This window comes from Thamnophis elegans, chromosome 1 (assembly GCF_009769535.1).
Source record: "Thamnophis elegans isolate rThaEle1 chromosome 1, rThaEle1.pri, whole genome shotgun sequence".
In the NCBI taxonomy this organism is placed as follows: domain Eukaryota; kingdom Metazoa; phylum Chordata; class Lepidosauria; order Squamata; family Colubridae; genus Thamnophis; species Thamnophis elegans.
In genome coordinates this window covers 26,411,402-26,437,617 of record NC_045541.1, presented here as the reverse complement: position 1 = coordinate 26,437,617, position 26,216 = coordinate 26,411,402, and the positions used below count along the sequence as shown (strand labels likewise).

At 46.0% G+C, this 26,216-nt stretch overlaps 1 protein-coding gene across 1 annotated transcript in view; it reads left to right on the top strand.

The window, feature by feature from the left end:
- GAD1 (glutamate decarboxylase 1) overlaps nt 1-26,216 on the top strand; it is a 62,371-nt gene that overhangs the window by 2,787 nt on the left and 33,368 nt on the right. The window contains exons 2-4 of the mRNA XM_032220996.1: nt 1,314-1,376; nt 14,421-14,579; nt 23,602-23,844. Coding sequence (XP_032076887.1) covers nt 1,314-1,376; nt 14,421-14,579; nt 23,602-23,844 — 465 coding nt within the window. The remainder of the gene's footprint in view (nt 1-1,313; nt 1,377-14,420; nt 14,580-23,601; nt 23,845-26,216) is intronic.

Below are 26,216 nucleotides of genomic sequence, written 5' to 3'. Positions count from 1 at the left end.
ACATCTCACTAACCTCGTGGCCTTTTTATACTTTTATTTATTGGACAGTCTTTCGGCCCAACGAAGTTTTCAAGGCATCAGTAATCTTTTTCCGCACTCATATCAGTTGCATGTCCTTTGCATATTCTTTTAATCTAGTTTTGGGTCGTTTGCTTGTCATTCTCTTGTCATTTTTCCTTCACTTTTTAATCCTGGTACTGGATGAGATACTGGAAAATTGAAAGCAGTAGGAGGCATCAATTCCTAGCAGAATACATCTTTATTTATTTTTTCCTACTGGTTAAGCTACCCTTGCTGTTGTGTACGGCCCACCTTCCTGACAAAGTCGTGATTCCCATTAAAAAAGAAGAAGAAGAAGAAGGAAGTGGGCTGCATGAAGGCCATCAGCTCCTCCCTTGCTTTCAGCACCTCCGGGAATGGACAGCGCAATGCGCGCTTCAGCTGCCTGGAGTGGGGCAGAGGAAGAAGGCCGGTGGGAGGGGGTGAAGAGAGTAGGCCGGATGAAAGGTGTCTCGAAAAGGGGGAGCAAGCGGACGTGAGAGGCCTTTTAATGTGCCACCCTGACTCGTTCGTCGGCTGCAACCTAGTCATGCAAGTCTGATCATCTAGTCAAATACTATTGTTCACCCAATTAATTCTTGAACTCTTCCATGACCCCCATTTCATGCTAGTTTATTTTAAGCTGCCACTTTCATGGAAGCCTGCCAGTAAATTATTAGGAGATCGGATCTCTCCCAGCTGCCTGTTTCTTCCTGATAGGACCCTCTTTGGCCACTGAGCCTTGAAGCCACTAGGCTGCCGCTTGTCCACACACGTGTCCGTCAATCAAGCCACCCATCACCGCCTCCTCCGCTCCCGCTCCCAGTATTGCTGAGCTTAAAGCGTGGTTAGCAAAGAAATAAAGTGGAGAAAAACAAAACAGCTGCTCTCCCACGCAAGTCACGCCAAGAGCTGATGCCTTACGTAGCTTCAATCCCAGGACACCGTATAAAAAGCTATTAGCGCTCTATTTACATGGATGATTAAGATCGTCTTAATTCACGGTGGGGGGGGGATATAGAGGAAGCAGAGATGAATTAGATTTGTATGCCACTGATGTCCACTATATCGGCACTCCATCAAAAAAAAGAACCTTGAATCGTTAGACTTTTTTCCACACCTAGTAGATCACCCGTTTTCTAAATATTCTGCTTTTGTGAAATCTCGCGTGTAGATTTGCTTAACCTGCCAGATAAGAATGGCAATGCAGCACGTGAGGCATCCACCCGCTTCTGTAGGTAGTAATTTTTGTTGTTGTTTCTATTCCCTTTTAGCCTATGACACCTGGTGTGGTGTAGCTCATGGCTGCACGAAGAAAATCGGGCTCAAGATATGCGGTAAGTAAAAAGAGGCAAAAAAAAAACCCACACTTTTTTCACCCAACTCCCCCTCACCCACACCTACACACACCCCAACTAGACCCGCCGCTTCCTCTCTTATACATTATCTTGAGTCTGTAATCACTCACACAGCTGTTAATCTTTCATTTTAAAAAAAATTCCGGGAGGCCTGAAAGGAACTCGGTTGGTTGGCAAGGAAAGTAGGCTACCTTCTTTTATTTTGAGACGAGGCAGAGGCGGAATGAAGCTGCCAAGAGGGGCTCCTCCTCCCTCCTCCCACGGAGAAGTTTAACAAGGCAGCCGCTAGCTAGGCTCTTCTTTTAGAAGGGGAGGGGGGAGGGGGGATAGGAGGAGAATCCCATTTGCTTTTCCTCCTGGGTCGGAATCGGGCGCTGGGATGTAAATTCTTGCGCCACCTACTGGTCAACGTCAGCGAAAAATATGCACCCGGCGAACGATTTTCCCGTACAATCGATTCGAAGGCGATTGACTCGCGGCGGTGCAAGCAAAGGGGCTTTCCTAGTAGCCAGAAAGCCCGAGGGGAGGGGGGGTTAGGAACAGAAATTGCACTGGTCGCGAGGGGAGATCGGTGGGTAGGAAGCCGGGGGTGCGGGAGGTGCTTATGCAGAGCAGAAATGGGAATCGTGAGAGACAATATGTGTGTGTGTGTGTGTGTGAGAGAGAGAGAGAGAGAGAGAGAGAGAGAGAGTTTGTGTGTGTGTGTGTGTGTGTGTGTGTGTGTGTGTGTGTGAGAGGGAGAGAGAGAGAGAGAGAGAGGCAGAGAGCAATAGCAATAGCAATAGCAGTTAGACTTATATACCGCTTCATAGGGCTTTCAGCCCTCTCTAAGCGGTTTACAGAGTCAGCATATTGCCCCCAACAACAATCCGGGTCCTCATTTTACCCACCTCGGAAGGATGGAAGGCTGAGTCAACCCTGAGCCGGTGAGATTTGAACAGCTGAACTGCAGAACTGCAGTCAGCTGAAGTAGCCTGCGGTGCTGCACCTTAACCACTGCTCCACCTCGGCTCAGAGAGAGGGACAGAGAGAGAGAGAGAGAAACAGAGAGACCGGAAGAAACAAGTGGAAAACTGGTTTGCAGGCAGAAAGGTGTGTGCGCACGCCTTAGATGTGGCAATTAGCTGCCCTGGGGGTTTGGGTTTACAGAGGTGGATATTTCGAGGACACAATCCCGGCTCCCGTTGCTGGTTTTCCATCGCAACTCCCAAGGTCCGGTCCCCACCAAGAAGCTTCCGAATGGCCCATCCGTGAAGTGGGAAGGGGGTGTGTGGCAGAGGCGGCGGGAGCTGGGAAGGGCCAGGGCGGTGGTTGGGCATTCTGGCGCAGTTCTCTGGCTAAACCGTTTTCAACCTTATCGGCGGGGGGAAATACAGACCTCCTGCGGGAGGAAGATTAACGAGGGCCTGATTAAAGAGCCATTCGTTCAGGCTGCTGCGCCCGGAGATAGGGACTGGCGTCCCGGCTGCCCGGAAGGCAGGAATGGGAGCGGAATAGATGGATACCATCAGATTGCATCGGTTACAGTTGGAGGACCCGGAGAGGACTCCAAGGCATCTCCTGGGCCTAAGTTTCGCTCGAAGGCCTCCTCCTTCCTGCCAGCGCAAAGGAGGGGAGGCTAGCGAGGCAGACCCCTGTTATCTTCATCTCACAATGTCAATTATATAGCCCCTCGGAACCTCCCCGGTATCTGCTCGGAATTCATCCCGACTGCATTTTGTGGAACCTAACTAGGGGCGGTTCTCATTCGGATACTTCCATAAATTCGCCTGCTGGGTTAGGCCTTATTTGTTTCTGGGGAAACCAAGAGGTTTTAAGGCTCCTAAACACGAGCCTAGCTCTCAAGATCTGGATCAGAGGGTTCGAAGGAGGGAGAAGAAACCAGCGGAGCTCATTTGGACTCGGGAACCGCCGGTGCCCTTCAGCCTCTTTCCCTTTCACGAACAGCCCTGTGTAGACTTTAGACCGTTTTCCTGCCAGGCCCTTCAAGAGAGGGCTCGAGGGTCCGCCCCACTCCCAGCATTTTTCCATATTTTAATCCAGCTCGGCAGAAGAAGGTAAAGGGAGATTCCGTTGATCCGGCTGATTCGGATTGCTACCTACAAGAGTTTCTAAGACAGCAGTTCCTTCTCCGAGCCAAAGAAGCTGCTGGGGTCCCACTTCGGCGCGCCCTGCCTGCTTGGGAAGAGGGTCGGCTGAATAGAAAGAATACAAGCGCTGTCCAGGAGGCATGGGCACCAAGAAGCTTCTTTCAATCTGGATTAGATACCCGCCTTCAACAGCCGGATCTCCAGCTCATCTGAGCTGTGAAGGATGAATAGATGGCTCTCCAGACAAAGGCAGGTGGCGGCTTCTGGGAGAGCGATCTGGCACAAGGCCTCTCGGAACGAGGCCGGGCGCCATTGGCCTGTTGTCGAGGGGAAAGTTGGGCGGAAAATGGCCAGTTCTCACGACAAAAGGGGACGAGAGAGAATGAGGTGGCTGGATGGAGTCCAGCGTGAGTTTAAATGGACTCCAGAGGATGGCAGAAGACAGGAAGGCCTGGAGGAACGTTGTCCATGGGGTCGGACACGACTTCGCAACTAACAACAACAACACGACGAAAGAAGACTCGTGTTTTTAAGATTAAACAAGGGCGCCCACTCCTGGGCCTCTGCCAGATCCACCGGCGGTCCTCGAGTGACCCGTGGTTGGATTGGATTTGTTGCTCGCCCTGCGACCTATTTCGAAAACTCCAGAAGAAGGCGACACCGACCAGTGCAGAAGAGAATGGGCTGTGGAAAGGGAACTTGCAAATGGCCCACCTAAAGGCCGCCAAAACCTCAAGCAGCTGAGATGCGCAGATGGATAGTGTTTTTTTTTTAAAGTTGGGTCTTCCTTCCAAAACCTTCAAGTCAAAATTGAGGGGGGGGGCGCCTTTCCAGCCCATTGGTGCGCCAGAGAACCTGCTTGAAGGTCGGTGGGGACGACACCTCAAGGCAAGCGAGGAGCCAGGGCTGCTTTCACGAGGATATTCAACCCTGAAGTCCCCGAGCTGCCCTCTCGGTCTTCGGCTTTGCAAAAACCCACGCTCCAATTCTGAAGGCGCCTAGAACTGAATTCAAGGCAGTTCTGGCAAAATGCAGACTACTACCAAAAATCCGCATGGAGGATCCAAAACTTTTAGTTCAAGAAACACCCATCCCCGTTATCTTTTCTTTTCTTCTTTTCTTTTTTCCTTTTGGAAGAGGGAGGGAGAGATAAAGTGGTAGACTGTTCAAGAACCGGAGGGAGCGCTTAGTGCAATTTGTTTGTTTCTCAATTTACTGCAGGGGTTGATGGATGTTTTTCAGCCTGTGATCTTCATCTGGTTTAAAACTACTATTCGATGCACTCTAACGAAGTTACCTAACTAGAATCTTAGTCTTGTTTTTTCAGCTTCCGGGTTATTGTTTTTAAGTTGCTTTTTTTCCCCACCGAGTGATACAGTACATAAATAATGTCCGTCTTGAGAACTAGAAGCTTGGCAGGTTATTGTCCTCTTAGCAGGAAAGGAGAGAGAGACAGAGAAACGTCTGGGAAAATGGAATTCTAGAGGAATTCTAGCTGTGCAAACGCACCCCGTTTCGGTGGATTTCAGTCGTCTGGATCTGGGACCGAGATGCGGGTCACCTGAGGGCTGCCCGTCACTTTGGATTCAAACCTGTTCGCTGAGCTGTGATTGAATCCAGCGGGGTCCTTTCTCAGCAGCGATTTACAGAATTGAGACGGTTCTATCAAAGTACGAGCACATTCGGTTGGCATTGAACGTGGCTGAGAATAATCCAATTTACTTTTTTTTAAAACGAGCTTGCTTTCTAAATACATCGAGCCTACCTGGATTTTTAATGGAGGAAATAGATACGCTGAATTTACTTATTATACATTAAATAAACGCATAAGGAAAGCAGAGTGAGCGATTATGCGGTTCCCTTCTAAATAAAGAGCAAGGAAATTGTTTCCTCACTCGTAAATCAACCCTAGGAGGCCGAGCAATATTTTAGCTGGATGATAGCTGTCAAAGGCTATGAGCTTTGTGGTTCAGCGGAGGTTTAAATCACTCGGAACATCATAATTAAACTTAATAATAAAAACTAATCAAAGCTCAACCCGAAAAACAAATCTGTTATTCAAATACCTTTGGGATTGTTTGAGGTAATCTTAACAAAAAGAAGGGAAGGGTGTTCAAAATGCAAATAACCCAAATTAAATAGGTTTAAATTTGTACTAACTGGTTAGTTTCCCTTGAGTGATTAAATATCACCTCCATAAGAAACCAGGAAAGGCTGGGTAATTATCAGCATGAAGAAACGCAACGGTTTAATGTCCCTCTTTTGATGTGAACGGTATTTATCCATAACCCTGATTCTTTTTTAATTGGGCTTGGATGCTTCCGCTTTCTTTTTTGACCCGTTTTTGTTCTTCCCCAAAGAGAGAAAAGAACCAAATTCCCCACTAGGCATTTTTTCCACACCAACAAAAAAAAAAAATGTCCATTTTGATTTCTGTTCAAATGTGTCAGTGACTAGGAAAATCTCTTTTTATTTGCGATAAATCAGAGCTGACCTGTAATTTATTATCTATACTTGATTAGAAAGTAATCAAGTATAGATCATCTGCATGGCTTCCCTAATTGGCCATGCTCTCCCTTAGGTAGTAGCATAGGCTTTGTCCAATGAAACTTTAGAGAGTATGGAATTCCATATGAGATTCCATAAAGAAATTTAGGTTTCTGGTAGTTCCCTGAGGTTTTGTAACATTTACCTTGACTGTTAGAATGCAATTGGGCTCAGGTCTGCTGCAATAAATCAAGATGAGATCATCCAACATAAATTCAAGCTGTTCGGAAAAAGAAATTGAACAAGTAAATCTGTTTGGGATCCTGATAGAAAGAAGTTCTTTTGTCAGGTTTCTAAAAACGGAGGCTTAATGTCTCAAATACGAGGACCTAACTTAATCGGTCAGAGACCTGTCAGAAATTAGTGCTTTTGCTCTAAACTTGTCTCGTTGGCATTTGGCATCTATGATTATATAATAGTGATGAGGTGAAAATATTTTGCATCTGCTCAGAATTTCTGTTTTGCAATATATGGTTTTCAGAACTGATGAGTCTTGGCATTACCCCTGCTGAGTGATTGGTCTTTGGGAAAATCCTAGCCCAAAAGTAAGGCATAGAATGAATGTTTCCCAATTATTCATAAGGAAAACAGTATAAAACTAGATATGTTATACTTTAGGTTTGCATGACATACTAGACTGAATGATAATAGGATTGAGTAGTTTGTGGTTTAACATGTTTGGGGATCCCGGCCACTATCTATACCTATCATTTTTTGTGTGTCATTTAAGTCATAATCTGGCCTGTTTATTTGTTCTGATGTAACTTTCATGGCTGAAACAACTGTATTTTAAAATCTGGCTTTTGGAGTTAGCATTTTGTGTGAAAACCTCCAAGAGACCCAAATTACTTATTTGCAGATTCTCCCAGCAATCCATCTAAGATTTCACTTTGATGCAGATGCCACCTTGCTATTACAGCCCCCTCTTCTCCCCCCCCCCCTGAGTTCTCAGAAACTTAAATGCTTGCAATTCTTTTGTAAACCTCATGGCCTAATAAAAACATTGTCTAAATATAGTGACTCAGAAATTCATTCCACTGGCTTTAAGAATACCTGCTGTTCATGAAGGATACAAATGCTTGCACTTTGAAAAAGACAGCCCCAAAATATGTATATCTGAATAAAGGAATCTCTATGCCAGTGTTTCTCAACCTTGGCAACTTGAAGATGTCCGGACTTCAACTCCCAGAATTCCCCAGCCAGCATTCGTTGGCTGGGGAATTCTGGGAGTTGAAGTCCGGACATCTTCAAGTTGCCAAGGTTGAGAAACACTGCTCTATGCCATCAAATGGAGCCAGGAAGTCCTTTTCCTTCCCTGCGTTTTGTTCCAGTCTTCTCAGCAATCCCACCCTATAATCCAAAAGAGGCATTGTCTTGTATTTCAAACTGAAAACTTCCTTTTCAATCATGGGTAATTTTCTCCCCCTTTTTATTTCATAAGGCTCAGCATTTGAAACTAAAACAAATGAGCCACACAGAGAGAATTTCTCCCTTTCTCAATTTATACATAGAGAGAAGTTGCCATTTTATAAATATGCATCTCATTAGCTAATATTATTTCCTTTTTGGCCCCAAGTCCTTTAAAACCTGCTTTGAATACAATTGGCTTTCCTCGCTTTTTTTTTTTTAGAAAAAAATGCTTTGCAGAGACAAAGCCAATCAAACCTCATTACCCTCCAGGAAAGGAAAGAAATAGACAATCTATTGTAAAGTAATTGCCTAATCTGTACTTATTACTTTAACCTCATGAAGATGCAACCACTTGGTTAATGTATTAGTGGAAGATTTCCTGATATATCATCTTCATAGAAGCCTGACTCAGTTTTTAGAATGAGAATAACTAGGTTCACCTTTAAATAAGGAGTGGAGGGCAGCCCTAATTGGCTGCAGGCAAAGTCCCTAGGTTTCTTTTAAGTCACTTTTCTTTCAAAATCTGTGTTTATCTAGTTTCTAGAAAGGAAATAATTACCAAGATAGTTCAGTGATGGTTGCCAGTTAATCTGGCCAAGAAAGGTAGAAAAGTCAAATTAAGTAGCCTCATATTTTGATCTCTTGCATATCTAACATTCCTAGGAAATAAAATGAGATTAAAATCTCTTTCAAGTCAAGTTCATCCATGTAAGGTTTTGTTTGGATTTTGCTCACAATGCTGAAGTGGTTGCCCCCTTTTATCTTCTGGGATGTTTTTGATATCCATGTCTTGTTGTCAGATCTGGCATTTCCTAGTGGTCTCCCATCCAAGTAATCCCTTACTTAACTTCTGAGCCAAGGCAAGGTTAGTTTTGTGGCTATCAGGGGCTGGTTTGCTGATGAGTGGAAGGCAACAAGAGTGAAAGTGATTTGCTTTCTAGGTTTCAGTGTGGACCTGCTTAGCTCTGGGGTAGACTGTGTATTATTTCCGGGACATTAATCTCAGTAGCTATGACCAAAGGTTCTCTCGGCTAAAGCTGGTGGGATCTGGAGAATAAGAGGTGGGCATTGGCAAGACTCATAAATTGATGTTTTAAACCATTTTAAAAGTTTAATTGTTGTTCAATTCATATCCTATTTTAACATTCTTTAGGGAGATATTGTTTCAAAGCGAAGACCTGCTTAGCTTTTCCTTCACATCTAATGAAGGTCACATCTAATAAATAATAATCTCTAAGATGGCATACAACACATTTGGTGAAATTTCAATCGCAGATGATGTGTTGAACATCTGTATTTGTACATCTTTTAAAATAATAATAAAGAAGCTAAAATTTGTGATTAATGCTTAGGGTTTGAATGGAAAAGGTCCAGTTTGGTTTGCTTATTCAATGGCCATGTAACTCACCCAGGTTTCCTAACCAGTTTTATGAAATAAATCAGGGCTGGTTAAGTTCAGAGAGCACACAAACCCCAAATAAACCAACTTAAGCTTGATTAAGCTTATAGTTTGAGCCTAGCTATTAACTGATTTCACACATTACACTAATTCCAATTTTGTTATATTATGATATCAGATTGATATTCTACCTTTTATCTACAAGTTCAAGACAGCATAGAAGGTGATCTATTTCAGCACCTTCCAGAGGTGGCATTCAGCAGGTTCTGATCAGTTCTGGAGAATCGGTAGTGGAAATTTTGAGTAGTTCGGAGAACCAGTAAATACTACCTCTGACTGGCCCCACCCACATCTATTCTCTGCCTCCCAGCTGTCTAAGCAGGGGGTTGGACTAGAAGTTGCAGCTGATTGGGAGGGAATGGGGATTTTGCAGTAACTTTCCCCTGGAGTGGGGAGGGAATGAAGTTTTACAGTATCCTTCGCCTGCCACGCACACCAAGCCACGCACACCAAGCCACATCCAGAGAACCAATAGTAAAAAAAAATGAATCTCACCACTCACCTTAACTAGTAGACCTTACTGGCTTTGGTTAAATAGTTGTCCACAAGTAAGCCACTATTGGCTGACTTTATATATTGAAGAATAGAATAGAATAGAATAGAATAACAGAGTTGGAAGGGACATTGGAAGTCTTCAAGTCCAACCCCCTGCTTAGACAGGAAACCCTACACCACTTCAGACAAATGGATATCCAACATCCTCTTTAAAAACTTCCAGTGTTGGAGCATTCATAACTTCTGAAGGCAAGTTGCTCCACTGATTAATTGTTCTAACTGTCAGGAAATTTCTCCTCAGTTCTAAGTTGCTTCTCTCCTTGATTAATTTCCATCCATTGCTTCTTGTCCTACCCTCAGGTGCTAAAGCCAGTTTATAAAATTATAGCCTGGAAAGCCTGAACCCCATAACTGAGAGAATTTGGCCTGATTAGTCTTAAATTTGCCCACCAAAGACTGAAAAGCCACAGAACTCAATAACCATGAAATATAACCGGCAGGATTTTGGAACAGTCAGTGATTGAAAAACCTGGCCACTCCCTCCCAACCTGGCCCAGCTCACAAGCTGCTTATTTGGATGGTGGCACAGAATCACTTAAAGAGACAAGAACTGAACTCTGGGTCCTCACAACCTTGGGGAGAAGTCAGTGTTTTGAATAAGCAAAACTCCGGAGCTCGAAGTGATAGATTAACCTGGATCACCACATGACCATGGAGACGTCTTTGGACAGCGGTGGCTGTTCGGCTTTGAAATGGAGATGAGCACCGCCCCCTAGAGTCGGAAACGACTAGCCCGTATGTGCGAGGGGAACCTTTACCTTTACCTTATTTTTTTCAAGAAAACTGGATAATGGCCACCATACTGCCAGCACAGCTGTCAAGTGCAAAGACTCAGAAGCCATTGGTAAAGATTGCAGCAGTGTAGAAGACTCAGTCAAGGCTAGAAGCAAGAAACTGGGTAGCTAAAGTTCAACACTAAATTGCCACCCGAGAAGGGCCAGCAGAACTCAGAAGGAGTTGGACTTGGAGCGCTTATGGGAACTCAAGGACTCTAAAACGGATGACTCCGCCCCTCAGCTCTGCCTGCTCTTCTCCTACATCAGCTCCCCCAGCTGGTAGAAAAACCACAATCTTCGTAGCATCACCACGGGGGGAGAAAACTGATTCAGAACAGGAGCCTTGCCTTAGCACCACTGGATCGCTTCTAAGGACCACACCTCTCCTTCCTTTCGCTTCTCCGAGTTTCGCGGGGAGGGAAAGAGTGAGTGGAGGCGCCTCCCTTCCTCCGCCCCTTTATCTCCCTTGGGGGTGGGGGGGCTCGAAGACGGGCGCTATGTGAGCTCGCGGGGAAAGAGGGCTGCGCTCCCCCCCCCATTGATTTATCCTATATTACTTCGGCCAATTTCTTCGCCCTCCAGTCCAGGTGAGAAAGAGTTCCCTCTCCAAGAGCTGCCTTCATTTCGCATTTCAAAAACTCCCTCCCGCAACATCCGCAATTTCAAAGGCTTCAAAGCATCTTCCAGGTTGTTGTCACAGTTTTCCCTTAGAAGTAAAGAGAGATTTCATGTTTAGCGAATTTCTCTCACACACACCCTCCACCTTCCAAAGCTCCTTTCGCGGCTGTGTTGGAATTGCAGGCCCTATCTAGGCAAAAGCTCCGCTGGCTTTGAAGATTCAACACATGGGTGGGTAGAGTGGGGGGAGGATAGGTTGGAGAAGGGGCGTCGAATTTATTCCAAGAAAAGCAGAGACTTCTCCTTAGGCAGGATGCCATCTGAGTTGCCTTGGGCCAGCCACTAGACGAGAGAGAAAGAGAGAGGGAGAGGGGGAGGGAGAGAGAGACGGAGGGAGGGAGGAAGAAAGGAGAAACTTCTCCTTAGGCAGGATGCCATCTGAGTTGCCTTGGGCCAGCCACTAGACGAGAGAGAAAGAGAGAGGGAGAGGGGGAGGGAGAGATAGACGGAGGGAGGGAGGAAGAAAGGAGAAACTTCTCCTTAGGCAGGATGCCATCTGAGTTGCCTTGGGCCAGCCACTAGACGAGAGAGAAAGAGAGAGGGAGAGGGGGAGGGAGAGAGAGACGGAGGGAGGGAGAAAGAAAGGAGAAACTTCTCCTTAGGCAGGATGCCATCTGAGTTGCCTTGGGCCAGTCACTAGACGAGAGAGAAAGAGAGAGGGAGAGGGAGAGAGACGGAGGGAGGGAGGAAGAAAGGAAGGGACGGAAGGAGGGAGGGATAGAGAAGAAGAAAGGGAAGGAAAAAAGGAAGCAAGCAAGCGTAGATCAACACTTACTTGAAGGAAAAACAAACAAAGAAAGGAAGGAAGAGGAAAGGAAGAATTAACACTGATTCGAAGGGCCTTTCTTCTTACCTTCCTCCTTTTCTCCTTCCCTCCCTCCCTTCCTTCCTTTCTTCCTTCCTTCGAATCCTGGGAGCCTCTCCTCGCTAATAGATGCCCTCCTGTGAAGAAAGTGTCATCTCAGAGAGCCAAGGTGGCGCAGTGGTTAAATGCAGCACTGCAGGCTACTTCAGCTGACTGCAGTTCGGCAGTTCGGCTGTTCAAATCTCACCGGCTCAGGGTTGACTCAGCCTTCCATCCTTCCGAGGTGGGTAAAATGAGGACCCGGATTGTTGTTGGGGGCAATATGCTGACTCTGTAAACCGCTTAGAGAGGGCTGAAAGCCCTATGAAGCGGTATATAAGTCTAACTGCTATTGCTATTGCCTTCTCAGCAAGGCGGCGAAGCGCTTTAAACCCTAAGCTCGGCCTTCCGTTTAACCTTTGGGAGCCTCCCAGCATCCCCTTCAACATGAGGGGTATGGAAGCCCCAATCTCTAAAGGCTGACTAGATGGTCCCGCTTTGCTTTCGATCTTCCTGGTCCTTCCCGGCTTGACAAAATAATGACGGCCAGATTGGATAAGGCTGTTTTGGGGACGGGGACGCTTAGCTTGCACCGTTGTGGTAATGGAGCACCCGTTTTTCCCCCGAAATGAAACGAACCCCATGCGAAAAGCCTTGCGAGAAAAGGACGAGGTGAGGCCAAGGGTGCCAGAGTTCCGTTCTTGCTGGCATGCAAAGATTGAAAGATTTCGGTGACAGTGACGAGTGCCACCGCCCCTAAATAAACGAATTGCTCCACTTGGCTCGTCCCTCTCTCCGACCTTCTTAACTAGGACGAGTTCCGAGGACATTAGATAAGGGGGGGGGGGATCCTTCCTCACTGTAAGATCTGTCCAGCAGGACAAAAGGTTCTAGATGTGGAGATTGTGGGACCTCCTTCTATTGGGGTTTTTAAAAAGAGGCTGGGCAATTAATTCTGGTGCCTGGTTTCATTGGTTTTCCTGCACATCGCCGTGGGGGTTGGACTAGAAGACCTCCAAGGACCCTTCCAACTCTGTTATTGGAAAGACGCTCTCGGGTATAGGTGCATCTAGCTTTGAACTGTTTGCCTCCCTCCCCCTCTTTCTCCGGGGGCTTCGTCGCGGTCTGGTGGATGATCAGATATAGAACACAAATATGCAAAGAGAATATCTTTCGATTTTAATTAGATCAACCTTTTGTGGGGGGGAGTATTTGCCTTACTTAGAATGTTGGCGTATCTTTTCGGCATGCTTCTCTGTGTTCAGCCTGGGGCACTGGATTCCGTTCGGTTGAACGTGTCTGTGATTGTGATGAATCATTCTTATAGGACGGGATTATAAATAGCAGCAGTCTCGTGTATTTGGGGACCGAGAGGCTGCAGGCTGAGGTTTGGGATTACGTCACTCAAAACACAGAACGGTTGGCATCCGTACGACGCCAGGTGTACAGAGGGCCATTCTGAGCTTCCCTTGAAAGAGGGATGAGCCACCGGTGGCTTTCTGACGTGACCCAACTACAAACCTAATGCCCTTCGCTTTTTGATAGGCTGGGTGGACTTCTGGAATTGTAGTTCAACCACATCTGGAGGAAAAGCCCTCCCCCCTCATCCTGCGTGTGTGTGTGTGTGTGTATGTGTGTGTGTGTGTGTGTATGTATGTATGTATGTATGTATATATGTATATATGTTTCCACCACCTCTCACTCTTACATCATTAATCTTACAGTGGGTCATCTGGGTGCAGTCTTTGTGTCATCATATTTAACAGTTACATCATTTTAAATCTATTTTTATCTTGTCTTTACATTTACTCCTCCCTTATTAACTCCTCCCTTATAATTCTACGTCCCCCTCCAATTAATCAATTTTCTGTTTCTTTTTGTCTCTGTTCATTTTCTATCCAGTGATACAAACATCCCCATATCTTATAATACTCCGATTCTTCCTTCTCTTTAATTGCCAACGTTCATCTGTTCATCTTGCGTATATTTATTGGGTTTTGCGCCCTCCAGAATCTCCCGGGTGGTCGGGGAGGAGGGTCTCTTCCTTGTTTTCCCAAATCATTTGCTCTATGACCGCCTTCCTCGAAAATTGCCCGGAAGCCCCCCGCCCCATTTCAGTCTCCCACCTCGTCCCGAATGCCCACTTTTCTGACCAACGATGACCCCAAGCCAGTGATGTACTAACCATTAAGCCAGACTAAGCACGTGGTTAGAGCACCAGGCCCAGGGGGCACCAGAAAGTTGAGAAAGAAAAAGAAAACCAATGGAGATTTGTACAGTATGTCCAAAGGAGGGAGGCACCCAGATTTGTCAGTGCTTAGGGCACCAGTGAGCCTTAATCCACCATTGCCCCAAGCCAAAGGCGAAAAGGCAGCGGGGGGGGGGTTCCGATGCTCTTTCCTCCCCCCTTCCCGCCCTTGCCTTTCTCCTGCCAGGGGGATGTCCGAGTTCTCCTCCCTGCGGGCGCCTTCCCTCCCTCTATAAATCCATCTCCTGAACAGCTGTGGGGGGGGGTGGTGGAGAGAGAGAGAGAGAGGCGTCCGGGCCGGTGGGAACGGCTGGGGGACTCCTTTCCAGGGGTGCAGCCGCTGTGGCTCGGGTCGACCATGGGAAGCGCCCTCGAGGCATCTCTGCTGACCTCTCCCCCTTGTCCTAACCCCGCAGGCTTCCTGCAGAGGAACAACAGCTTGGAAGACAAGAGCCGGCTGGTGAGCGCGCTCAAGGAAAGGCAGAGCACCCGCAACCTGCTGGCTTGCGAGAACAGCGAGAAGGAAGGCCGCTTCCAGAAGACGGAGACCGACTTCTCCAACCTCTACGCCCGGGGTAAAGTCCTGATCCTCTCGCGCTGTCCCTCGCCCTCGCCTGATGCCCCATCCCGAGCTTCCCTTGCTTTGCTCTCCAAAGCCCCAACCTCCCAAGGCTTCCCCGCCTAGAGAAGGGGCGGGAGGGGAGGGGTGATAATGGTTTGCCCAGAGCCAAGCCGCTGGACGTGCCTTTCCTGTCCTGGGACATCCCTGTCCGGCTGCTGGCATCTGGGGTCATCTCAGGGTTGTCCCCAGGCATGCCGCCTACATGCTAGCCAGCCAAATGCTTATCCTGTTATGCAAACCCCAAACGTCGGGTGCAATTTGGGTCATCTAATAGCAATAGCAGTTAGACTTATATACCGCTTCATAGGGCTTTCAGCCCTCTCTAAGCGGTTTACAAAGTCAGCATATTGCCCCAACAATCCGGGTCCTCATTTTACCCACCTCCGAAGGATGGAAGGCTGAGCCAACCTTGAGCCGGTGAGATTTGAACAGCCGAACTGCAGAACTGCAGTCAGCTGAAGTAGCCTGCAGTGCTGCATTTAACCACTGCGCCACCTCCCATCTAAGGTGGGGTAGCCCAGTGAGGGTGCCCCCTGCAGCTCAGAAGCACCAAAGGAAAGTTATTTGGGACAAGCAAAGGAGAACTGATTGCCTTATGCCCGTGATGGCGAATCTATGACATATGTGCCACAGGTGGCAAACGGAGCCCTCTCTACGGGCACGCGAGCCGTTGCCCAGCTCAGATCTACCGGACATGCGCCTGCGCCTCCCGCTGGCCTGCTGATTTTCGAATGTCTGCCATGCATGCGGGAGATGTGTGCGCATGTGAGGGGGGCGGGGGAGTATGGGGGGTGTGGTACTCCTCCCCGCAGGTCCTTTTTTTTTGGTTCCAGGAGGCTTCAGGGAGGTCTGCTAGGCCCAAAACAGGACGTTCATACATGGGGGGATAGTGGGAGGGGGTTGCATGCGTGAGGGGAGCGCATGCACATGCGCAGGGGGTGGGGTGCATTGCATTATGGGTGTGAGCATGCGAGCGTGTGGTGTCACTCAAGGGCGTGCCATTTCGGCACATGAGGACAAAAAGGTTAGCCATCACTGCTTTATGCCCTAAAGGGGCTTCAAATTGGAGAGTTATTCAAAGACTCCTAACAGATTAGCCGCGGCAGCTAGATGGAGCCTTCCTTTACAGAAGCAGTATACCTTTCGATGCCAGGTGTGAAAGGAAGGTCTCTGCCCACTTGTCCCAAAGGGCCACGTGAAGCACTGAGCCTCTTTTTACAGGTAGAGAATCCAAGGATGCCAGGCCAACTGTGATGGCTGACAATAAATTACAGAGCTTTCCCATCCTTTTATGGGCAAAACCAGATGGAAACAATCATCAGCCTCTGGTGCAACTTCAAGACAAAACAAAATTCCCCAAATTCCTTTCACAAGCCCAGCCCTGCCCACAGGGAACCTGGGACCCCACCCATTCTGAGGTCCCTGTTCTCTCAGTGGCTCACTTCATCTTTACGGACTTCTAGCTATCCACTGTTGTGAGTGGGGGGAAATGTCCTGTTTTATGGGTTCTCTCATTTATTTATTTATATATGTGTGTGTATGTGTATGTATATATGTGTATACACACACACATACATACATACACACATGCACACACGCACACATGATAGCAGTGTTCCAATATCTCAGGGGCCGCCACAAAGAAGAGGGAGTCAAGCTATTCTCCAAAGCACCTGAGGGCAGGACAAGAAGCAATAGGTGGAAACTAATCAAGAAGGGAAGCAACCTAGAACTAAGGAGAAATTTCCTGACAGAACAATTAATCAGTGGAACAACTTGCCTCCAGGAGGTTGAATTCTCCAACACGGAAAGTTTTTAAGAAGATGCTGGATAACCCTTTGTCTGATGTGGTGTAAGGGCTTCTTGCCTAGGCAGGGGGTTGGACTAGAAGACCTCCAAGGTCCCTTCCAACTCTACTATTCTATTCTATTCTATTCCATTCCATTCCATTCCATTTGTGTGTGTGTGTTTGGTGAGCAAACTCTTTCACCATGTTTACTTTTAGGCTCAATCATTTAACGTGGGAAAAATACGCTAGGATTTTGGGATGGGTCCCTTCCTTCCCTCTCCCTGCTTCTCAGTTTACATGCAGCTGCTAGTTGGATCCAACAAGCAACAAGTTATTTATCACTCCCCCGCTTGATTTATGAGCTTCCCGGATCAGGATGTCTTGTGCTAGACTGGAGAGCTGGGTTTTGAGCCAGCCATTCTTCTGGCAGACTTCCCTCCTGCCTGCACTGAAGTGCTCAATAACCCACTTGCATTATCCTCAGTCAAAGAGCTTCTCCTAACCCAAATCTCATTTTTAATTAGCACAGGTATTTAGCTCCTACGTTGTCTATCATTCCCCATCTTGCCTGGAGCTAGAGTCCAAAATAGCTGGAAATCATCAGGTTGTTTGGTCCCTGAGTCAGTCAGTTTGGGGTATTTTGATGCTCCAGTCCTCTCCTATTCAAACCAATGGGGGAGGCTTTTTTAAATTCAGTTGTGGGGTTTTTTCTGCAGAGCTTCTTTATTAGAAGCCTATTTGGTTCAATCTGGTGTCACTTCCAATCTTTCGGAGACTAACTAGCATTGATTGGGACTAATCCCTGAAGACCGTTCCCCATTTTCTTTTAATTAAGGAAAGGACATTGCCCTGGCAATCTTTATTCTCGATCAAAATCTTGCATTCTTTCTGTGCCCCAACCCCAGAGGAGTTGAAAGTTGTCCTAAGCAGTTATTTTGTTAAAGGGGCTCTTCTTTTCCTTTAAGCAACCAGTAAGCTGAAATTACACCGTGGGGCACAGGTGTCGGTGAAGAAGGGAGGGGGGGCAAGCAATATAGTATGCACTGCCAACTCCTCTTCTTAGGAATGCAATGTTGTAACACACCTTAGAAAGACCGGAGCTCGCCTGTGATGTCACCATGCACATTCCATCTTTTGGGCATCATTGTGAGTAGCTGTGGATGCCTAGACAGATGGGTTCATCTTGAGACATTTCACCAACCATTTGTCCACGGTGAAGTCAGTTGATTCCCAAGGCAGGAAGGTCAGTCCAAAACCTACATAGTATCTCTCTCCCTCTGGTCCCTGCCCAGCATCCCCTGGGACTATTCAGCTTTGGGCAAAAGAAGAGCCATTCTTTCAAATTAGGCTGTACATCTCATTGCCATTGGCAAGCTTGCATGTTGCCAGCTTTGTGTATACGGGTGATAGCCTGTGCAATGAAGTAGAAGGAGGGAGAGAGCGGGGAAAGAGGGAAGGAGGGAGAGTGGAACAAGGAGAGAGAGGGAGAGAGGGGGGAAGGAAGGATGAAGAGGGAGCAAGGAAGAGGAAGAGAGAGAGGGAGGGGAGAAAGCGGGAGAGGGAGGGGAGAAAGAGGGAGGGAGCAGGGAGAGAGCACAGAAGGAAGCATGGAGAGGGAGCAAGGGAGATGAAGGGAGGGGAGAAAGAGAGAGTGGGAGGGAGGAAGAGGGGTACAGGGAGACAGAGAAGGAGAGAGGGGGGAAGGAAGGAGGGAGAGGAAGAGAGTGGGGAAGGAAGGATGAAGGAGCAAGGGAGAGGAAGGGAGAGGGGGAGGGGAGAAAGAGAGGGAGAGGGAGGGGGACAAATGGAGAGAGGGAGGGGAGAAAGAAAGAGAGGGAAAGAAGGAGGGAGAGGAAGGGAGAGATGGAGGGGAGAAAGAGAGAGAGGGAAGGAGAGAGGGAGAGGGATAGAGCAGAACCAGAGATGGGTTGCTCCTAGTTTGGTCCGGTTTGGCCAAATTGGTAGTGGTGATTTGGCATGGGTCATATGGCTGGCCATGCCCCCAAACCGGTCGCTTCTACTGTTACTGGCATGTTTCTGCGCATGTGTAGAACAAATTACAGTCAACTGTGCATGCATGAGCAATGCACGGTGCGCGAGTGAGCAAGCAAAGCAAACCGGTACCAACCAGTACAGGAACCCACCCCTGGGCAAAACCTTCCTCTATTTCACCTGCCAGATGTGCGTCTATATGATAAAGGAACCCCTGCACACATGTTGGCTTTTGTGGGGGTGGAGCTGCTTTTGAACCAAAATTTACTGTATTCCATGAAAGGAATAAACCCATGTTCAAAAGTACCTTAAACAAAAATTGATATGTTGCATTCTGAAAGAGAGAGGGAGAGAGAGGGAGATGACTCACACAATGCCTCTCTCAGATCTGCCAGCTATTATTCAGGCTGTCCTCTCTTGGACTCATCTGCCTCCTCAAGCAAAGGAGCAGCTCAAAGGCCTGGATGGGGAAACATCTCTTCTCTTCCTTTGCCTCCCATCTTCTTCAACTTTGGCAACAGATCTGCAGACTCAGAGAACTGGCGACTGAGAGATACTGTAGCTAAATCCTAGCTGAACCTCAGGACCAATAATGGCACTCCTGGGATCGGCAGATGGTTCTCCCATCAGCTGCTGATGTGGGGAAAGGAGAGAGGAAGGCAGCCTTCCCTGCAAGGGAAATGAGGACACCAGGCCTCTGGCTTCTTCAACCGAGGACGGAGGCGAATGGAATTGGCCGCAAGGGACAGCCTGTCCACTACAGATGCATGGGAGAGAACATGACCATTGAGTCATGGGGAAGAGCCGTATATCAAATCTCTTTGGTTTTAGCCAGTTAGGTTATAGGATTGCTCATATGATAGTTTCATAGATGCCTTCTCACGCTGTTGTGTGATGTCCCACATTATCCCCCCCCCCCGGTTAGTGAGGCAGTGCCTGAGCATAATGTGGATTCACCTAAATGGGGGAGGCTGTGCCAGTAGTGGGTTCCGGAAGGTATGCTCCAATACGGGCTTACTGGTGCCTGCTGAAAGCAGCAGGCACCGTACCGGAACGGTGCTTTGGTGGGCCCAGCTGCCCGCCCACATTCCTTACTTGTATTTGAGCCAACCAGGCCATTTGTGCATGTGCATGCAGTGCACGGCACCTGCGCGACACTCTGTCGAGCAACCGGAGTGTTGTAGCTCAGTGGGCGCACATGTGTGCACAGAGCACATGCATGTGGTGGATGCCCGGCTCCATCGCAGCGTACCAGTTGCAACAGGATCGGGAACCCACCACTGGTCTGTGCCATATCTTTTTCCTTAGAGCCAGCCAAGCTGAAATCTTTGGAGCATGCTTCAGCTGCAGATGGGATAGGAAAAGGATTATCTGTTTCTCACTTGGCTCTTGCTAGGTGATATAATATACCCAAAGGGAATCACACGTTGATGTACCGTGAAAACATAAAACCATGCGAACAGCCTGACCAGCTTTGACCGAAGTCCAGCTGAGGATGTCACCTAACCTGGTGACAAAATGTTCGGAAGCTAAACAGCAAGCTCGGAGAACAAAGCACCACGGGTGGGGGGGAGAAAAGGGGCAACCTGTTTTCCAAATATGGGCTTGAAGACGTCAAGAAGGGACACCAACAGAGCGATAAACTGATCAAGGGATCCTAATGCAAATTGCAACTTTTGACTTGAGCTTTCAAATGACAGCCAGGTAGTCCTCTGCATATATGGCAGCTGGGACTGGAATTTCCAATGCTAAGCAGTGTGGTTCTAAAGCCATCCCAGTTATTGACATTAACTAAATCTCACCTTTGTTAGAAGATGCAATTTCCTGCCGGCTTCTCACAACCACATAAAGAACAGTTGCTGGAATTGGATATGGCTAGCCTAGTGAAGAGGAGGACCAGGAGAGACATGATAGCAGTCTTCCAATATCTCAGGGGTTGCCACAAAGAAGAGGGAGTCAAGCTATTCTCCAAAGCACCCGAGGGCAGGACAAGAAGCAATGGGTGGAAACTAATCAAAGAGAGAAGCAACCTAAAGAGAAATCTCCTGACAGTTAGAACAATTTGCCTCCAGAAGTTATGAATGCTCCAACATTGGAAGTTTACCAAGAAGAGATTAGAAAACCATTTGTCTGAAGTGGTGTAGGGTTTCCTGCCTAAGCAGAGGGTTGACTAGAAGACCTCCACGGTCCCTTCCAACTCTGTTATTCTATATTCTATCTACCACCCAAGTTACAGATATTTTCTATCATTTCCAGAGATGAGGCTTCTCACCCAAGACTTGTCTTCTTTGTGTGAGGCCAAGTGAGATGTAGATTCTCCCCAGATTCTGGATGCCCATATATACTGTAATAGAATGGCTCCAAGAATCCAGGAATAAAGTGGATTGAGCGGCTGCAGTGGTGGGTTGCTCCCGGTTCGGACTGGTACGGCCATACTGGTAATGGCCTGGAGCAGCTGAGAGCCTACTGTGGCTCATTTGGCTCACCCACCCACCCACGCTCTATAGCTGTATTTATGCCAAAAGGCACACTGCACACGCACACACAGCATGCAGTGCCTGTGCGAGCCCCAACAAGCAGCTGGTTGTCACAGGGGTGGTGGATTGTGCATGCGTGTGCAGCGCACATCTGACTCATGCACAGGGCACGTCTGGCACATGCATGAACAGACTTGATCAGCGTACCAGTAATGACGGTAAGGGCAACCCACCGCTCACATGCTGCTATTAGTTTGTCCTTCTCTTGTCCATGCTGAGATTTCAACCTTGATGATGGTAGGAGATTATGAAAATTGGCAGCCCAATGAATGCATCTTGAGGGGCACTGGGTTGAGGAAATTGCTTTAATTCATCCGGGGGTGGATCCTGATGAACAGCCACAAATGACTTCTACTAGGAAGAACTCTGGGCTTGTATTGCTGAGCCTGCATTAGTACAAGGCTCCTCCTGTGTGGCGTCAACTGGATGGACTGTAGTCATCCTATGGATTCTGCAGAGAACAAATTGCACCATATCTCAAGTTAATAAACTTCATTGATCGCATGTATTAAATGGAAGGAGAAGAAGTGCAAGTGATTTGTTTTGGAAAATGTGTTTGTTGGGACATGGTATATAGTCAAAACTATATGCCTGTCAAAGAAATATCCAAGCTAGCAAAAACTGGATTTGGTACCTTTAAAAGCAAATAGATTCATTGCAACCTAAGCTTCATGGGCCATTTTCCATCAAATGTTCCTACATTCCTAACGATAAGAACCATTTGATGGTAGAACCAATTGCCTAGCAAAGTCAAGGGCTGTTCTGCATTGGATGTGTTCAAGCAGAAGGCAGATAGCGTCTGTCCAGGAAGTGTTGATTTGGATGCCTGCAGAATGCAGAGAAAAAGAGACTCAGTGAAAGAAATTGTTCTTCCAACTCCAGGATTCTAGGCTGTCATTGGTTGAGTATAATGAAGAAAATGGTGAACCGTGGAACCTTATTTCAAGGGGAATAGCCTACTTGGTATTTTCCTACTGTAGGTTTTCATTGCTGTCATCTCTTGCCAAATTAGTCATTTTGCCAAAAGCATCAAGTCAACATTTGATTTCATGGGAGAAGGATATTTGAGCCTTGCCATTTGTTGATTTCCCCCTCTTCCCATTTGCTTGTCTTCTTGGCTAGCTCTGTGTCAAGATTGAACTGCTTTCCTTCTTTCAAACCTTATTGCTATTCAACTTGCCAATGAATGGGGTGGGGGATGGAGTTCTGAGATTTTGTGCATGGATCGTGAGAGCCTGGAAATCACCAAGGTCACCACTGCAGGTGCTTGAGAAGGAGGTGGACTGTTCCCATAAAAAAGGACATCTCATAATAGGGCAATGTGATCACCCAGCGATGGGGAAAAGAGGAAAGTATTGTTTAAGTAAGCAAGCATTTGCGTGGAAAAACCAGAGCTGGTTTTGATTCTTCAGTGCCAAAATGGTGTATCCAATAAAGTTTTACTTTTGTTCCTGAGAATGTTTAGTTATTTAGTTCACTAGTCGGACAGTTGACAGTTGATGCTATGGTATTCTCAGGAGTCTTCTCCAATGCCAAAGTCCAAAAGTATCAATACTCTTTTATATCTTGCTTCTTGAGAGTCCAACTTTCACTTTCAAACAGGCTTTTAAATAGAGATGTGCAGTGAGGGGTTTATCAGATATTCCTAAATTCCAGTATCCAGCATTTCATGCTAGGATAGCCAATGATAAAGACTGTAATCCAACAACATGTAAAGGGCCAAACACTTCATCTGGTGTGACCTAAGCAGCATGAAATTTAACTAATCCATATTTAGTGTTCAGAATTGGAATATTGAGTAATGAAAATTACAGTAATTTTGCTGGATTAATTTATGGGTGTACAGGAGAGCCACTGCTGAGCATTGATTAAACGTTGGATTGAAGCTATTCAGCTTCAAATTCTTATGTGATCAAAAAAAAAATCACTGCAAGATTATAGACCATGCTGACAGTTTCAGCCTAAATTGTTTTCCAATTTTATTCTGTCAGTAACTGGGTGAGTTATTTAGAAGTATTCCACGTGTTCTCTTTTATTATTTGGGGGGAAAGCAGAACAAAAAATAAACTTACATAAGAAATGAATCTATACCCAAGGCCAGAAATGGAATTCAATAACAGTCAGAGATGGCTTGGTCTATCAAATTGTTATTATCTTAGGGTGTCCCAAATGCAGCAAAACATTTTTATATTTTATATTTTTAAAGGTAATAAATATCACACCTGCATATCATTAATAACACGCCTCATAAAGTTTGTCATGGGTTTTGAATGGCTCATCTCTTTGCCTAAGGTGATGGCCACAAGGAATCAAAACCATTCAATATTATTTTGGGGCTTAGAGGAAAACAAATGATTAAATTCTAGGGAAGGGTATGCGATCTGTATTGTCATCTATGCATCATCTACAGGACCCATCAACTTCTTGAATTAGAATTTTACTTTGAAGGGTATTTTATCGCTGTTAAACACCATTTAAAGGGTATAGGACAGTGATTCTCAACCTTGGTGACTTTAAGTCCTGTGGACTTCAACTCCCAGAATTTCCCAGTCCACAGGACTTAAAGTCACCAAGGTTGAGAATCACTGGTATAGGCGGACCTGGGAAACTGTTTTCCATCTGTAACTGGATTACTTATTTATTGTTCCCTTGTTCAGATTTACTGCCAGCCAAGAATGGTGAGGAGCAAACACTTCAGTTCCTTCTGGAAGTGGTGGAAATTCTCCTGACCTATGTGAAGAAGACTTTTGATAGGTCCACCAAGGTGCTGGATTTCCATCACCCTCATCAGCTCCTGGAAGGCATGGAAGGCTTCAACCTTGAACTCTCCGACAATCCGGAATCCCTTGAACAGATTCTAGTGGACTGCAGAGACACTCTGAAATATGGAGTAAGGACAGGTGAGAGAATGTGTTGGGCTATTCATGGAGTAAAGAGTTTAGACCAGCATTTCTCAACCTTGAGAGCTTGAAGATGATGTGTGGACTTCAACTTCCAGAATTTAAGCCTTCCAGCTTAACTTCAACTTCCAGCCAGCACGAATTCTGGGAGTTGAGGTCCACACATCTGCAAACTACGAAGGTTGAGAAACACCGGATTAAATAGTTAAAAAGTTATCTGCCTGTATGTGAGAGTAACTGATGCATAATATTTATTACAGCCTAGAATTCTCTGAATTCTTTAGTAGCAAAGGTCAATATCATTTGGTATTTTTGTGAAAAAATAAAAATATATACTGTAGGTTCATGGGATAACATACCAGTATTATCGTTTTGGCTTTCAACAAATTTTCCAGCTGCACAGACCTAGTTCACACATTAACCAACGCAATCCACCCTTTATTTAAACAGAGTTCATTGAATTAACCATAATTGGTTAGGTTTTCCTTTACAGACTAAGTCAGATTAAAAGAAATCAAAATATGGCTTTGATTTAGCATAATGATGGGGAAATCGTTGCTAAATTAAATAAAATCTTCTCATCTTGGGTAGTGATCTAATTGGTTATTTATACTCCACACTGTTAAGTACAGTATAACATTTTCACTGTTGTTTTATGAAAATGAATTGTTCTTGTTTGTCCACTACTGACTGGATTTTGATAGTAGGCATCTCATTTCTGTTTGAGAATGGGTGGAATTAATATATAGAGGGAAGGTGCAAAGGACGTTGCACAAAGAATAGGAGACAACTATGTGTCTGTACATTCATATTTGACTCATGGAAATTGGCCATTAGAAAGACCCTGTCTGGAAATATTGTAAAGACATATCTTTTATAGTTTTAAAAATGCAGTGCAACAAATCAATTTGGCCAATTGTAAGACAAAATAAGTTGATTGATTGATTGATTACATTTATATGCCGCCCTTTTCCCCGAAGGGGACTCAGGGCGGCTCACAATTCAATCAGGGAAGGGGGTACAGGCAGGGGAATAAAAAGACGAGACATAACAATACAAAATTTAAAAACACACAACAATCATACCATTCAAGAAGGTGGGCAAAAACTCTTTAGCCCCAGGCCTGTCGGAACAGCCAGGTTTTAAGGGCTTTGCGGAAGGCCTGGAGGGTGGTGAGGGTTCGAATCCCCACAGCGAGCTCGTTCCAGAGGGTCGGAGCAGCCACAGAGAAGGCTCTCCTCCGGGTAGTCGCCAGTCGACATTGGCCGGCGGATGGAATTCAGAGGAGGCCTAATCTGTGGGATCTGATCGGTCTATTGGAGGTAATTGGCAAGTTTATAAGAACCTGGTTGTAAGTAAGAACTAACTGGTGTAAATAAGGCTGTATTTAATTGTAAATCATATGGCTTCAGGATTAGATTTGGACCTCTTATTAAAGTATCAGTAGGAAATTTATTTTAAATTTAATTTCCTTCTTATTGAAAGAATTGACTTATCTCTTCAGGCAATTATCCTGCTGTGCATATATTCTGTGTACGTACACAGAGTCAAGAGTGCCAAGAGTCCTTGCTTGTTGCTATCATTGAGACTGCTGGCTGATTCATTTGCCAGTCATATTTTGCATTTTACAACACTGGTTATAGCCAACTTATAACAGCACACCTGAAAAATCCTAATTGCTTTTACCTGATGCAATGCAAGCTGCCTGTGTCCCGAGGGAACAATATCATTAGGTATACCAGGGTATAAATGAATTTGTACTTTTTTTGTCTTTATGTTCCATAGACATTTCATACAAAAGAGGGGTGGGGAGGGGAGAAGGAGGTTTTGGTTTCTTCAGTCATTAATACTTCCAATCTTACCAATAACTCATCACACCGCAGGGAAATCTCTGCTTCCAGTCATTTTTGAATGACTTCTTTAATAAATTAGACTATTTGTAGAACAATCTGTTTTCAAGGTGAAATAGTTACTTGGAATGCTTTTATTCCGCATTGCAAGGAGAACAAAAATCAACTACTAACAAGCTCTGGAGAGGAACTTATTTTCACAAAGAATTAGCAATAAGAGAGCAGACACCTCCTTTTTTTCCCCCTGTATGAAAGAATTTGGAGTGGTGAGCCAGGGTTACTGAATATTATTTCAGTAAAATATGAATCCAATGGGGATCTAGAAGTTCTTGGCAGATTTTTCTTCACTCAGATTCAACAATCAATAAACAAGTGGAGGAGACGCAGCAACATTGGCCCAACTGGCAGTGCCTATTAAAGTCATTGTTCCTTCCCAGTGTTAAGCTCCCCCCTTTGCGGACGTGACACACATTCACTCCACTTAACAAATGCTCCCTTCTTCTGGATAGTTATGCAGGAAAA